At 42.7% G+C, this 14,836-nt stretch overlaps 1 protein-coding gene across 7 annotated transcripts in view; it reads left to right on the top strand.

Moving 5' to 3' along the window:
• Positions 1 to 14,636, top strand: part of LOC118367188 (nck-associated protein 5-like) — a 120,352-nt gene extending 105,716 nt beyond the window's left edge. For 5 of the 7 annotated variants that reach the window (XM_052493911.1, XM_052493912.1, XM_052493915.1 and 2 more), the window contains 3 exons: positions 105 to 497; positions 5,354 to 5,412; positions 12,088 to 14,636. In XM_052493911.1, the coding sequence (XP_052349871.1) occupies positions 105 to 497; positions 5,354 to 5,370 (410 nt within the window). In that variant the 3' untranslated portion in view covers positions 5,371 to 5,412; positions 12,088 to 14,636. The remainder of the gene's footprint in view (positions 1 to 104; positions 498 to 5,353; positions 5,413 to 12,087) is intronic. The other 2 variants (XM_052493914.1, XM_052493910.1) reach the window with 2 other exon arrangements.
• The last annotated feature ends 200 nt before the right edge of the window (positions 14,637 to 14,836 follow it).

Raw genomic sequence — 14,836 nt, 5'->3', positions numbered from 1 at the left:
TTAACTAATTATATGAAAACATGTCATTCTGTTTAGATTGTTCCATTTGTTGTGTGTAACTCCTGCATCTCCAAGCCCCATCATGTTTTTTCCTTGTACCTCAGGCTCCGGCTGCAAGATGCGAACGTTGGACAGCGGCATTGGAACATTCCCCCTCCTCGATTCCTCCTCCCTCTTCTCCTCCATCCTCCACCTCCTTCCCAAGTCCACATCGGCCCAAAACTCCCTCAGTCCTCCGAGTGCTCCCAGTTCCTCTAGTGAGGAGGTGTCACCCTCCCCATTACCCCGGTGGAGAGTACCATCTGGCTCAAAAGACCATCTCTGCAGCCAACCAGGCCTGGACAACTCCTCGTTATCCGACACCACTGTGACCCTTGTCCAATCAGTGCCTTATCCCACTTTGGCCTTCCTTCAGCCTGTCCAATCCCTGTCTGAGCCCCTTGTGACCTGTGCCAGTGTGTGTGATACCCAGAGCAAGCTGCCCAGACTAGCTTCAGGTAAAGTCAAAAGACCACTTGTCCAGAGATACATCTGTCTGGTCATCGGGAACTCAGTCGCGGTCTCAACTTACTGTTGAGATTTAATGAGAAAAAACATAACACCAATTGATGTTCTGCAATTTGTTTGCTGTTCGTTCGCTTGTTGAATCTGCTGTTGGGAGACTGACAGATGGAATTTATCCCCGTTGTTTTACATTTCCAATCGGTTTACACTCGGTTATAGCTTTTTTACATTTAGAATCGGCTTGCAAATTACAACCGGCACTCTGTTCAGAGGTGCTAAGTATAAACGCTTGACAATCCTACCGGTGTGTCCGTGTCTTTAGAATGGTAGAATACAAAGGTGGTACATTTTTAATTTGGTAGTGCATCAGCAGTTTTCCTCTTCTTACGTCAGTCACTGACAGTCTCTCAATTAACACCATTGCAAAATGTGTAGAATTTCAGAAAATGTGCTTTAAAACTGCATTATTTTCTTAACACCCCTTGGCAAAATAGGTGGAATTGCAGAAACATTTTCTCTCCACTGCCAAAAAGGGGGCCTCTAAAATATTTTGCCTGTGAGGTAAATACAGTCCTGGAGGTGACAGTGATCAGACCTTGTTATTACTACAACTAAAGCCAGCATTAAGGCAGAGGATCACATTTTAAGTGAGCAGAGAGAAGAGACTTGCCCATTACATTTAACATTTACATTTAAGTCATTTAGCAGACGCTCTTATCCAGAGCGACTTACAAATTGGTGCATTCACCTTATGACATCCAGTGGAACAGCCACTTTACAATAGTGCATCTAAATCTTTTAAGGGGGGTGAGAAGGATTATTTTATCCTATCCTAGGTATTCCTTAAAGAGGTGGGGTTTCAGGTGTCTCCGGAAGGTGGTGATTGACTCCGCTGTCCTGGCGTCGTGAGGGAGTTTGTTCCACCATTGGGGGCCAGAGCAGCGAACAGTTTTGACTGGGCTGAGCGGGAACTGTACTTCCTCAGTGGTAGGGAGGCGAGCAGGCCAGAGGTGGATGAACGCAGTGCCCTTGTTTGGGTGTAGGGCCTGATCAGAGCCTGGAGGTACTGAGGTGCCGTTCCCCTCACAGCTCCGTAGGCAAGCACCATGGTCTTGTAGCGGATGCGAGCTTCAACTGGAAGCCAGTGGAGAGAGCGGAGGAGCGGGGTGACGTGAGAGAACTTGGGAAGGTTGAACACCAGACGGGCTGCGGCGTTCTGGATGAGTTGTAGGGGTATAATGGCACAGGCAGGGAGCCCAGCCAACAGCGAGTTGCAGTAATCCAGACGGGAGATGACAAGTGCCTGGATTAGGACCTGCGCCGCTTCCTGTGTGAGGCAGGGTCGTACTCTGCGGATGTTGTAGAGCATGAACCTACAGGAACGGGCCACCGCCTTGATGTTAGTTGAGAACGACAGGGTGTTGTCCAGGATCACACCAAAGGTTCTTAGCGCTCTGGGAGGAGGACACAATGGAGTTGTCAACCGTGATTGCGAGATCATGGAACGGGCAGTCCTTCCCCGGGAGGAAGAGCAGCTCCGTCTTGCCGAGGTTCAGCTTGAGGTGGTGATCCGTCATCCACACTGATATGTCTGCCAGACATGCAGAGATGCGATTCGCCACCTGGTCATCAGAAGGGGGAAAGGAGAAGATTAATTGTGTGTTGTCTGCATAGCAATAATAGGAGAGACCATGTGAGGTTATGACAGAGCCAAGTGACTTGGTGTATAGCGAGAATAGGAGAGGGCCTAGAACAGAGCCCTGGGGGACACCAGTGGTGAGAGCGCGTGGTGAGGAGACAGATTCTCGTCACGCCACCTGGTAGGAGCGACCTGTCAGGTAGGACGCAATCCAAGCGTGGGCCGCGCCGGAGATGCCCAACTCGGAGAGGGTGGAGAGGAGGATCTGATGGTTCACAGTATCGAAGGCAGCCGATAGGTCTAGAAGGATGAGAGCAGAGGAGAGAGAGTTAGCTTTAGCAGTGCGGAGCGCCTCCGTGATGCAGAGAAGAGCAGTCTCAGTTGAATGACTAGTCTTGAAACCTGACTGATTTGGATCAAGAAGGTCATTCTGAGAGAGATAGCGGTAGAGCTGACCAAGGATGGCACGTTCAAGAGTTTTGGAGAGAAAAGAAAGAAGGGATACTGGTCTGTAGTTGTTGACATTGGAGGGATCGAGTGTAGGTTTTTTCAGAAGGGGTGCAACTCTCGCTCTCTTGAAGACGGAAGGGACGTAGCCAGCGGTCAGGGATGAGTTGATGAGTGAGGTGAGGTAAGGGAGAAGGTCTCCGGAAATGGTCTGGAGAAGAGAGGAGGGGATAGGGTCAAGCGGGCAGGTTGTTGGGCGGCCGGCCGTCACAAGACGCGAGATTTCATCTGGAGAGAGAGGGGAGAAAGAGGTCAGAGCACAGGGTAGGGCAGTGTGAGCAGAACCAGCGGTGTCGTTTGACTTAGCAAACGAGGATCGGATGTCGTCGACCTTCTTTTCAAAATGGTTGACGAAGTCATCTGCAGAGAGGGAGGAGGGGGGGAGGGGGAGGAGGATTCAGGAGGGAGGAGAAGGTGGCAAAGAGCTTCCTAGGGTTAGAGGCAGATGCTTGGAATTTAGAGTGGTAGAAAGTGGCTTTAGCAGCAGAGACAGAGGAGGAAAATGTAGAGAGGAGGGAGTGAAAGGATGCCAGGTCCGCAGGGAGGCGAGTTTTCCTCCATTTCCGCTCGGCTGCCCGGAGCCCATATTAGTATGTGAATGATAGCCCCAGTTTAGACTCTGCTAAAGAGACACTCTCAATTAACCTGTCATGAGAGGAGATTTTGTGGTGATTGAAATTCATATCTCACTAGCTAGGTTTCCATCCAATTGGTGACAGATTTTCATAAAAGGCTGTGAGTGATGACGGAATGCATATTGAAACACATTTTGAGGTATAATTACCATGTACCACATAAAAAATCCAAGTTAAATGGGTTTCCATCGAATTTTCAACTCTACTGATGGTTTATTCACTCAAAAATGTTGCTTTATATAGCGAGTGTGCCCACTCTGCTATTGGCACATGCAATCCAGCCAACAGCACAGATAATTTGCTGAAATTCCGGCACCGACAGAGATGGCCACCTCGCTTTGCGTTCCAAGGAAACTATGCAGTATTTTTTTTATTTTTTAGATACAGTGTGGTTAGGCCTATAGCCTATGTTTTTTTAATAAGAACAAATTATTATTTACAATGACAGCCGAGGAACAGTGGGTTAACTGCCTTGTTCAGTGGCAGAACGGTAGATGTTTACCTTGTCAGCTCGGGGATTCGATCTAGCATCCTTTCGGTTACTGGCCCAATGCTTTAACCACTCGGATACCTGCCACCCTAAAATGATGAGATTATTAGGAGAATATTATGGACAAAAGAGCGAGATTATTTGTATTTGTCCGAAGGCAGCCAAACATTGATGATCCTGTCACCAGAATCAGACACTCAATATTTACAGGAAAGAAGCATTAAGATCACTGTGCAATTTCACCACAATGTGAAGTTAATTTAATCTGTAGCCGAATAAACTGCATGATTTCCCAAGTCTCCAAGTTTACTTCAATTTGATGCTTATTATAACAATATTTGGGCATAAAAGTGTTTCCACCAACATTTCTCGCATAACTTATCAGACCTGTTTTTTATCTGATATGTACTTAACTCTGATAAAAAAGGTTGGATGGAAACCTGGTTATAGTGATGCACAGAGAGTTAATTGTTTGGTTGGCACAATTTCTGAGATGGGGTGTAGTGTCAAGAGAAAAAGAGAAAAAATGGCCAGTGCTAAGTGATGCCCAGATAATGCCTTAGGATGGGACAATAACTTCTGTTAATTACTGAACACCAGATTCAGTGAAAAAGGCTCTATGCTCGGGATGTTTTCTATTACAACTGTAATGTTCTCCTGTTACTGTTTGCAAAGCAATATAACAATCCCTTAATAGCTTATTTTCTGGATGAGGTTCACTTTGTATGGGATGACACTCAGTATCATGTATCATGCAGTATCATGGAAACTACATACACTCAGTATCAAGTATCATGCAGTATCATGAAAACAACATACACTCAGTATCAAGTATCATGCAGTATCATGGAAACAACATCCTTTTTGAAGGCAATATGTAGGGGAAAAAACATGTTGTGATCTAACAACTAGAGAGGAGGTGCTGCCGGAAAATGAGGAACTACTGGGAATGGATGTAATATTATTGTATGTTTAATAAAATGTGACTTTTTATACATGGAGAGTGTTGCCCCCTACATCTGTCTGTATTGAAGATATTCTTACCCTGAGGGTGTTAGAGCAAATCAACTTGACACTGCTGTTATATTGCTGTCTTAGAATACTTAGAATGTAATGACCAGGGCCTCCCTAGTGGCACAGTGGTCTAAAGCACTGCATCGTCACTACAGACCTGGGTTTGATCTCAGGCTGTGTCACAACTGGCTGTGACCGTGAGTCCCATAGGGCGGCGCACAATTGGCCCAGCCTTATCTGGGTTAGGGGAGGGTTTGGCCGGGGGAGCTTTTCTTGGCTCATCGTGCTCTAGCGACTTCTTGTGGCGCCTGCAGGCTGATCCTGGTTGTCAGTTGAACGGTGTTTCCTCCGCCACATTGGTGCAGCTGGCTTCCAGGTTAAGCGGGCGGGTGTTATGTTTGGCGCGTCATGTTTCGGAGGACACATTACTCGATTTTTGCCTCTCCTGAGCCCGCTGGGGAGTTGTAGCGATGGGACAAGATTTAAAAAGGGGGTAAAATACTACAAAATGTATGTATTGACCATACAACTTGAACAAAACCGTGCTCTCTCTTCTTTTTTCAGCAGTTAGAATGACATGATCATGAAGACTGACAAGGACAACTGCTAAGAAACCATCAGCAGTGAGTTGTTTTTAAAACATTCTTATTTGTTTTTATTGGTAGGTGGAATGGAAATCATGATATTGAGCCATTTCAAATCAAAGACCAGCCCTGCCAACATAGAGAGCAGACAAAACTCCAGTTTGCTGTTAGAACAGTTAGTTGTTTTATATCCAATGAATTGATTATAGCAATCAAGGAATGCACACAAGTCATTTTCAGAATAGAATACATTTTCTAAAATCATTGGTAGTTGATCAACCATCGGCCTGCACTTACAGGAGTAAATATGAAAGAAGACTGGTTCTGTGGAACTAGTAAAAATATACAATTACACAGCAAATGTACAACTATTTATTTAATTTTAATTTGATTTATTTCACCTTTATTTAACCAGGTAGGCCAGTTGAGAACAAGTTCTCATTTACAACTGCGACCTGGCCAAGATAAAGCATTGCAGTGCAACAAAAACAACCTCACAGTTACACATTAACAAACGTACAGTCAATAACACAAAATAAATTACAAATAGAAAGATATATGTACAGTGTGTGCAAATGTAGAAGAGTAGGGAGGTAGGCAATAAATAGGTCATAGAGGCGAAAATAATTACAATGTAGCATTAATACTGGAGTGATATATGTGCAGATGATGATGTGCAAGTAGAAATACTGGGGTGCAAAAGAGCAAGAGGGTAATAATATGTAATAATAAGTAATAATATGGGGATGAGGTAGTTGGTTGTGCAATTTACAGAGTGGCTGTGTACAGGTACAGTGATCGGTAAGCTGCTCTGACAGCTGATGCTTAAAGATAGAGAGGGAGATATAAGACTTCAGCTTCAGAGATTTTTGCCATTCGTTCCAGTCATTGGCAGCAACGAGAGCATAGAAGTCGCAGTGGTAGGTAGTATATGGGGCTTTGGTGATAAAGTCAAGGATCGTAGGATAGTCAGTTTTATGTGGGTATGTTTGGCGGCCTGAGTGAAGGAGGCTTTGTTGCGAAATAGGAAGCCGATTCTGGATTTAATTTTGGATTGGAGATACTTAATGTGAGTCTGGAAGGAGAGTTTAGTCTAGCCCGACACCTAGGTATTTGCAGTTGTCCACATATTCTAGGTCAGAACCATCAAGAGTCGTTATGCTAGTCGGGCGGGAGGGTGCGGGCAGCAATCGGTTGAAGAGCATGCACTTAGTTTTACTAGCATTTATAAGCAGTTGGGAGGCCACGGAAGGAGTGTTGTATGGCGTTGAAGCTCGTCTGGAGGTTTGTTAGCACAGTGTCCAAGAAGGGCCAGAAGTATACAGAATGGTGTCGTCTGCATAGAGGTGGATCATAGAATCACCAGCAGCAAGAGCGACATCATTGATATATACAGATAAAATAGTTGGCCAGAGAATTGAGCCCTGTAGCAATCCCATAGAGACTGCCAGAGGTCGGGACAACAGGCCGAATTGACACACTGAACTCTATCTGAGAAGTAGTTGGTAAACCAGGCGAGGCAGTCATTTGAGAAGCCAAGGCTATTGAGTCTGTCGACAAAAAGCCTTGGCCAGGTCAATGAATACGACTGCACAGTACTGTCTTTTATCGATGGCGGTTAATATCGTTTAGGACCTTGAGGGTGGCTGAGGTGCACCCATGACCAGCTCGAAAACCAGATTGCAAAGTGGAGAAGGTACGATTCAATGGTCGGTGATCAGTTTATTAACTTGGTTTTCGAAGATTTTAGAAAGGCAGGGCAGGATGTATATAGGTCTATAACAGATTGGGTCTAAGGTGTCTCCCCTTTGAAGAGGAAGATGACCGCAGCAGCTTTCCAATCTTTGGGGACCTCAGACGATATGAAAGAAAGGTTGAATAGGTTAGTTATAGGGGTTGCAACATTTTAGAAAGAGACGGTCCAGATTGTCTAGCGCAGCTGACTTGTAGGGATCCAGTTTTCGCAGCTCTTTCAGAACATCGGCTGTCTGGATTTGGGTGAAGGAGAAGTGGGGGGGGGCAAGTTGCTGCAGGGGGTGCTGAGGTTTTGGCCAGGGTAGGGGTAGCTGGGTGGAAAGCATGGCCAGCCGTGGAAAATGCTTATTGAAATGATCAATTATCGTATATTTATGTGTTGACAGTGTTTCCTATCCTCTGTGCAGTGGGCAGCGGGGAGGAGGTGCTCTTATTCTCCATGGACTTTACAGTGTCCTAAAACTTTTGGGAATTAGTGCTACGGGAAGCAAATTTCTGTGTGAAAAAGCTAGCCTTTTCTTTCCTACCTGACTGAGTATATTGGTTCCTGACTTCCCTGAAGAGTTGCATATCGCGGGGGCTATTCGATGCTAATGAAGAACGCCACAGGATGTTTTTGTGCTGGTCAAGGGCAGGTAAGTCTGGGGTGAACCAAGGGCTATATCTGTTCTTAGTTCCACCTTTTTTGAATGGGGCATGCTTATTTAAGATGGAGAGGAAAGCACTTTTGAAGAGCAATCAGGCATCCTCTACTGACGGGATGAGGTCAATATCCTTCCAGGATACCAGGGCCAGGTCGGTTAGAAAGGCCTGTTCGCTGAAGTGTTTTAGGGAGCGTTTGACAGTGATGAGGTGTAACCGTTTGACCGCGGATCCATTATGCACGCAGACAATGAGGCAGTGATTGCTGAGATCCTGGTTGAAGACAGAGGAGGAGTATTTAGAGAGCAAGTTGGTAAGGATGATATCTAAGGGGGTGCCCATGGTTACTTATTTGGGGTTTTACCTGGTTGATTCCTTGATTATTTGTGTGAGATTGAAGGCATGTAGCTTAGATTGTAGGACGGCCGGGGTGTTAAGCAAGTCCCAGTTTAGGGTACTTAACAGCACGAACTCTGAAGATACATGGGGGGCAATCAATTCGCATATGGTGTCCAGGACACAGCTGGGGGCTGAAGGGGGTCTATAACAAGCTGCAACGGTGAGAGACTTGTTTCTGGAATTTTATAAAATAATTTTATAAAAGAAGAAGCTCAAATTGTTTGGGCACAGACCTGGATAGTATGACAGAGCTCTGCAGGCTATCTCTGCAGTAGATTGCAACTCTGCGCGCTTTGGCAGTTTTATCTTGTCGGAAAATGTTATAGTTAGGGATGGAAATTTCAGGATTTCCTAAGCCAGGATTCAGACATGGCTAGGACATCCGGGTTGGCAGAGTGAGCTAAAGAAGTGAATAGTGAATAAAACACTGGGAGGAGGCTTCTAATGATAACATGCATGAAACCAATGCTTTTACAGTTACATGTGGGATAATGTGCTCTGAAGCCATTAGCAAGCCATGAATAAAAGGCCTGCTGAAGTGTGTGAGTCATGGTTGATAATGGAAGTGTATTCCTACGGCTATCCCCCTTACTATCACGATAAGCATCAATTTTGACTGTAACATTCTAACAGTCTAATAAATGCATTTCATATATGCTATTGGAAAAATAATAATTTGGTTGTGTTTATGAATATCCCAGTCTTGGGTAACATTAGAATACAGAAACAAAAACTATTTCAATGAACACAATAGCATTTCCATTGGTTTATGTTACTGTAGACTATCAGCTGCCACATGCTCATGTGTGGAGCAGTTACTCTTGGAAAATGTGATATTTTGAAAAGAGCTAATCTCTTCCATTTGGAGAGTTATTTGGCAAAGGTAAGGGTTTCTGATACTATATCTGTAACGGTAAATGAGTGATGAGGTGTGGAGTCAGGCGCAGAGAGCAAAAGATGTGGGAAAAAACACGCTTAAATGTCCCGGAAACATAACATGAACAAAAGTGGAAACACAAATGAACAGAAATATAAACGGACAGCGTGAAACCCAAATGCAAACAAAATACACTCAACCAACAAAACAGACGAACAAGCCCGCACGAAACAGAAGCGGGCTGAACAGACTATATATAACCCTACCCTAACAACCAAACAAGAAACAGGTGCTACCAATTAGACAGAACTAAAGGAACACAGAACAACGGATCGGCGATAGCTAGTAGACCGGCGACGACGACCGCCGAGCGCCACCCGAACAAGAAGGGGAGTCACCTTCGGTAATATTCGTGACAATATCGAAATCCTCCATGTAGGGTTGCAAAGCTACCGGTAATTTACCAAAGTTACCAGAATCTCGAACCCAGAGTCTCTGGTGGCACAGCTGGCGCTGCAGTACAGCACCCTTAACCACTGCGCCACCCCGGAGGCCCCAGAAACTTTGTTAATATTGGTAATTAATTTAAACTTGAATAACTAAAACAACAAGTAATTCATATATAATATTCATTTTTTTTTTTACATCTGTGTTCATATTGTCCATGAGTTTCTCGTGGTAGACCATATAGTAAAAGAGAAAATTGGTTTATATTAAGGATAATGTTTTACAGCTAGGTCATTAAATTGAATTGATTATTTTATATGTTAAAATTGCCATACAGTGGGCCAGAGATAATTACAGTCACTGGTCATAATCTGAAGTACCGAAAAGGTCCACTAGATGTCTTGTGATAAATGACGTAAAATCCTTGAACGTTACCAAAATTCTGGTAGTTTACTGGTAAACTTAGATAGTTTCCTGTATTTTACCCTCCATTTTACCCTTAACTGCATGTGACTCTATAGTAGGATTTGAAAAAGTAACTTTTTGGCGTTCCACTGAAAAAAATGACATCCTCTTAAAACTGCTTATAACACCAATTCTGTTTGTGATATCAAAATTCTAACATACTGTAAGTGTGTTAAATAGACCTACACTACTAAGGAAAAGTCAAGGACAGGATCCCCATTCGCTGTTTCTAAAGCAGCAGTAGCTACTCTTCCTCAGGTCAATTTTGAGAATAGCAACTATAAAACTAATAAAAACAAGTGGGTCACTATCAATTCACTTCCAAAAGTATTATATTGTTTCCTGGTTGCACTCGACCACGATAAAGCTCTTGATTATTTATCTTCAATTCCCTTGACAAATTGGAGTATGATGAGTCATTTAACAGTGTCCTGTGGATGCCACACTTATAGTCAAAGACTGGGGCCACCCTGATTTCTCTGTCAGGTTCATGAGAGTATTGATTAAACCCATTACTATACCACCCCACAGGTCTAAGCTATTTGTCAAGTGCGGCCTCTAACTCTCCATCTTCACTGGATGTCCCCAGGAGGAATGATAACAGACAGGAGGACAGAATGACCATAAATATAGTCTAGTGTGTGTCACTGTAAAAGTAAGTAAGTAATGTAGACTGACTGGAACATCAACACATATATTGATGAAGGTACAAATATATTGATGACAGTACTTTTATCTATTTTAGGTAACTTAATTGAACTACCAATCAAAATAATGTTCTAAGTGTAAAGCACTTTGACCATTTGGAAAAGAATGTTAGACATTATAGTGATTCGTATTTCATAATTGAAATTTGAGACTGCGCTTGACTGTAAAGAGCCGTACAGCAGGTCAAAGTCAAGACTTGACTGATAGATTGCACTGTCGTATACACTGTTATACACTATCCCAGAACTGCTCCTGTGTACTGTTTTCTGCTACATGTCCTGTTATTTCACAAGCATCGGAAGAGGCTGTAGTTTGCTGTAAGGTTAGGAATTCGGCAATAGCCCGAGGTCCGATACATCTTACTTTCTCACCACGTTTGTCTGTCAGAACTTTTTTAGTCGTGTGCAGGAAAGTGAAGTTTACGTGAAGTGTGACTTCTGCCTTCTGCATCGCTTTTTCTGTATATGTTACATTTTCCTGAGAGGAATCCAGGAAGTATGTGACATGTTTTTCTGAGTTTTTTTTAATCACTCCTAGCAGTAGCCTTAAATATGTCTTTGCAATGTGCTGGTCCCAAGGTCAAAGTAAAATATTAACAGTAAGGTTAGTATTTGTTGTGTGTATTAGCTAAGAGCATAACGATTCACAGTATTAATAATAATGTATGATTGGTGAACCTTACCTGACCATGAACCAATCATGGTCAGGTAAGGGCCCCATGCACAGCTGTAATAATTTAATTCAGTCCTCTAGGTCCCCACTTTGACCCAATGATTGACATGATGACATTATTGGTATATCTTTAAAGCCAGAGGTTAAACCTGATCTATATGTGTTCCAACAAAAATCTCCCCTGAAACCGACTAAATTGCCATGGAAAGAGACATCAAATGTAATTGGTAGTTCATAAAGGGGTGATTTAGAATACATTAGCATCTCTCACCTCCCCCTAGTTGTTCTTGTTTAATGCTGTAATGTACTTAATTAACGTTTAAAAGTCTTTGTCATTTGAATAACAACCTTGGGGCTAGGTTCCATCGTCAAATATGCAGCCAACAGTGAAACATCATTATGAGCAAGAATGATTGAAGTTTATGACTTTGACCCTATGTTGCATTCCAACACCTTGGCAGTTGCAGAGCGACAGGTGTCTCGAACATTTTGCTGAGCTCATAATCGTCCAATTGCAAATGATTCATGCCATTGCAATGAAACTCCTTGATTGTCCATATGGCTGAAACGCTAAGATTTGAGGTACTTTTGTATTATTAGTAGGAAGGTTGAAGTTTAACTTTCATCCCAACAGCAGTGGGTGGAGATGTTGCTGTTTTTCATAATGAAACAATTGCATTGTTTTGTGTGACACAGATGTTGATTTTTCCCCATGTATCATCTAATCCTGTTTCCCTCTTCCATTTCAGAATAAATTCTGGAACGAAATGAGCAGCATCGAGGGGAGAGAGATAGCGAGAGAGAGGGCAATCAGCAGGCATGTAACCTACAGGGAGATGCATGATTACAATGGCTCATGGTCAAACAGAAGCACTATACCTACCTTTAGGAATAGAACTGCCCGTGAAAACATGTTATGTCAACATATGAAGGGCTAGAAGCCTGAAAGTTGCCCATTTCCTTCTGATGAGTTTCTGTCCACAGGCCCCGAAGTGTTAAAATCTGTAAACTATTGATTTACAGTCACAGGCAATTATAATCGTCCTTGGACTTGGTTTGCTGTACTTGACACACATTAGCCTCTTCAGTAGCTTTACCAGTTAGCTCACACGTAGGTACTGTGCTGTAATTTCTAATGGCTCCTTATCTTGTCAACTTAATTGTAGACGGATGGCGTGGGAAGAACGCCACAATGACCTTCTCTCATTCGGAAGTTTTATGAAAGAGATAGTTTACCCAATTTACAAAATATTGATTTCCTTACCCTGTCCCTCTTTGGACAAGGTAAGACAGAATTCATGCCTTGGTTCATGCCTTGGTTTTACTTACAGGATAAAGTAAAGAATATGTAATTTAGTGATTTGGGTGAACTATCTCTTTAACAGTTAGCAAAACAATACAGACTGACTTGCTAGGTTCTGTGCTGGGCAATATGCGGTTGGGTTGTTTCGGAACAAAACCGATGCGTGCTCAACTTTGGGGCAATGCAATTATAAACTCCAAAGGATTATTGAAAACGTGAAAGATATTTAGTCTCCGAATGTTTATTGAAAACATACTTTTGCCCAATAAGCACTTGTTGTTTTCTCTCAAATAGATAATTAAAGATATTGGGTAGCTAGCTAGCGAATTTCTGCCCTATTAGCATAGACATACAGAAAGTCAAGCACCTCAAAACAAGACATGGTATCAAGAACAAGATACAACTAGCTGAAACAAACCATATACGATTCCCCACATGGCAGCTTTTTGTCAATGTTGCTAGCTATCTGACCATTCAGAATAATTACAACTCATGGTCTTCTGCCCCATCAATGCGCAGGCATAATTTTGACGTTGTCAGGCAACCTGTCTATATGTACTGTCAACTGACACACAAAATCAGTGTGCAACAAACATAACTTCAAGGACGTCTGACTGGCTAATACGCTATCAATCACAGAAGTACAGTAGAGGCAGGATCTCCACTCATAACTGTGTCGTTCCACCTCAAAAATCACAAGAAAGAAGATTGACATCCACCATCTCAGATTGTTCTGAACTCGGTTCTGTAGTTAGTGACAGATTCCATTAGCGTTCCTGAAACATTATTTTGTTGAAATATAATTTGATCTCTGAGAAATTCAGCTAATTGATTGCACACAATTGGGCATTTTAATTGACAGGATTCTGATAATATTCAATAAATACAGTACCCAACATCCGATATGGACCAAACATGGGATGACTCAACTGTATGTCACAACGTTGAATAGATTCACCCTAAAACCGCATGAACAAGTATATTAAAAAGCACGTTAGCTTTGTATATAACAAGCACTTTTAATTACTTTTTACACATTACTGAACTCTTGTATGTACAGTATACCTATGAACTCAGTTATACATAAGCGCAACATGAATATTGCTATGCAGTCAGCTCAGGGAAATGCCATTAATCATTTAGGAAATACTTAATGGATGGCTATATGGAAGTTATAAGCAGGTTTCCAATTTAACCTCAACACATGATTTTTGTATAATTTAATGTATATTTACAGTGCCTTCAGAAAGTATTCACACCCTTTATCTTTTCCCACATTTTTGTTGTTTATTTTTCAATTTATTTAACCTGGCAAGTCTGTTAAAAACAAATTCTTATTTACAATGATGGCCTACCCCAGCCAAACCCTCCCCTAACCCAGACAATGCTGGGCCAATTGTGCGCTGCCTTATGAGACTCCCAATCACGGACGGTTGTGATACAGCCCAGGATCGAACCCAGGTCTATAGTGACGCTTCTAGAACCCTGCGCCACTCAGGATCCATGTTTTACAGCCTGAGATTAAAATGGATTGAATATAGATTTTTTTTGTCACTTGCCTACACACAATAACCCATAATTTCAAAGTAGAATTATGTTTTTCAATTTTTTTACAAATGAATAAAAAATGTATAGCTGAAATATATTCAACCCCTTTGTTATGATAAGCCTAAATACGTTTTGTGGTACAAATTTGCTAAGCATGTCACATAATAAGTTGCATGGACTGATTGTGTCACGTTCTGACCTTTATTTTCTGTGTTTTGTGTTTAGTTAGTATGGTCAGGGCGTGAGTTGGGTGGGCAGTCTATGTTTGTTTGTCTAGGTTTTGAGAATCATACTTAGGTGGCCTGGGTTTCACTGTGTGTTTGTGGGTGATTGTTTCCTGTCTCTGTGTGTGCACCAGATAGGACTGTAATTTGAGTTTTCACATTTTTTGTTTTGTTAGTTTGTTCATGTGTACCTGATAGCATTAAAAAGTACCATGGAAAATTACCACGCCGCGTATTGGTCCTCTGATCCGTTTCGCCTCCTCGGACCAAGCGGCGTGGTAAAGGACAGCGACGACAGCAGCAGCAGCAACAACAACAGCGGCCAGCATCAGAGCTGAATCTGGACTACACAACTTGGGAGAGATAGATAGGTGGGCGGTCGACCCAGGGAGAGTGCCGGAGCCCGCCTGGGATTCGATGGAG

Source organism: Oncorhynchus keta, chromosome 34 (genome assembly GCF_023373465.1).
Source record: "Oncorhynchus keta strain PuntledgeMale-10-30-2019 chromosome 34, Oket_V2, whole genome shotgun sequence".
NCBI lineage: Eukaryota > Metazoa > Chordata > Actinopteri > Salmoniformes > Salmonidae > Oncorhynchus > Oncorhynchus keta.
This window is presented reverse-complemented; position numbering and strand designations above follow the sequence as displayed.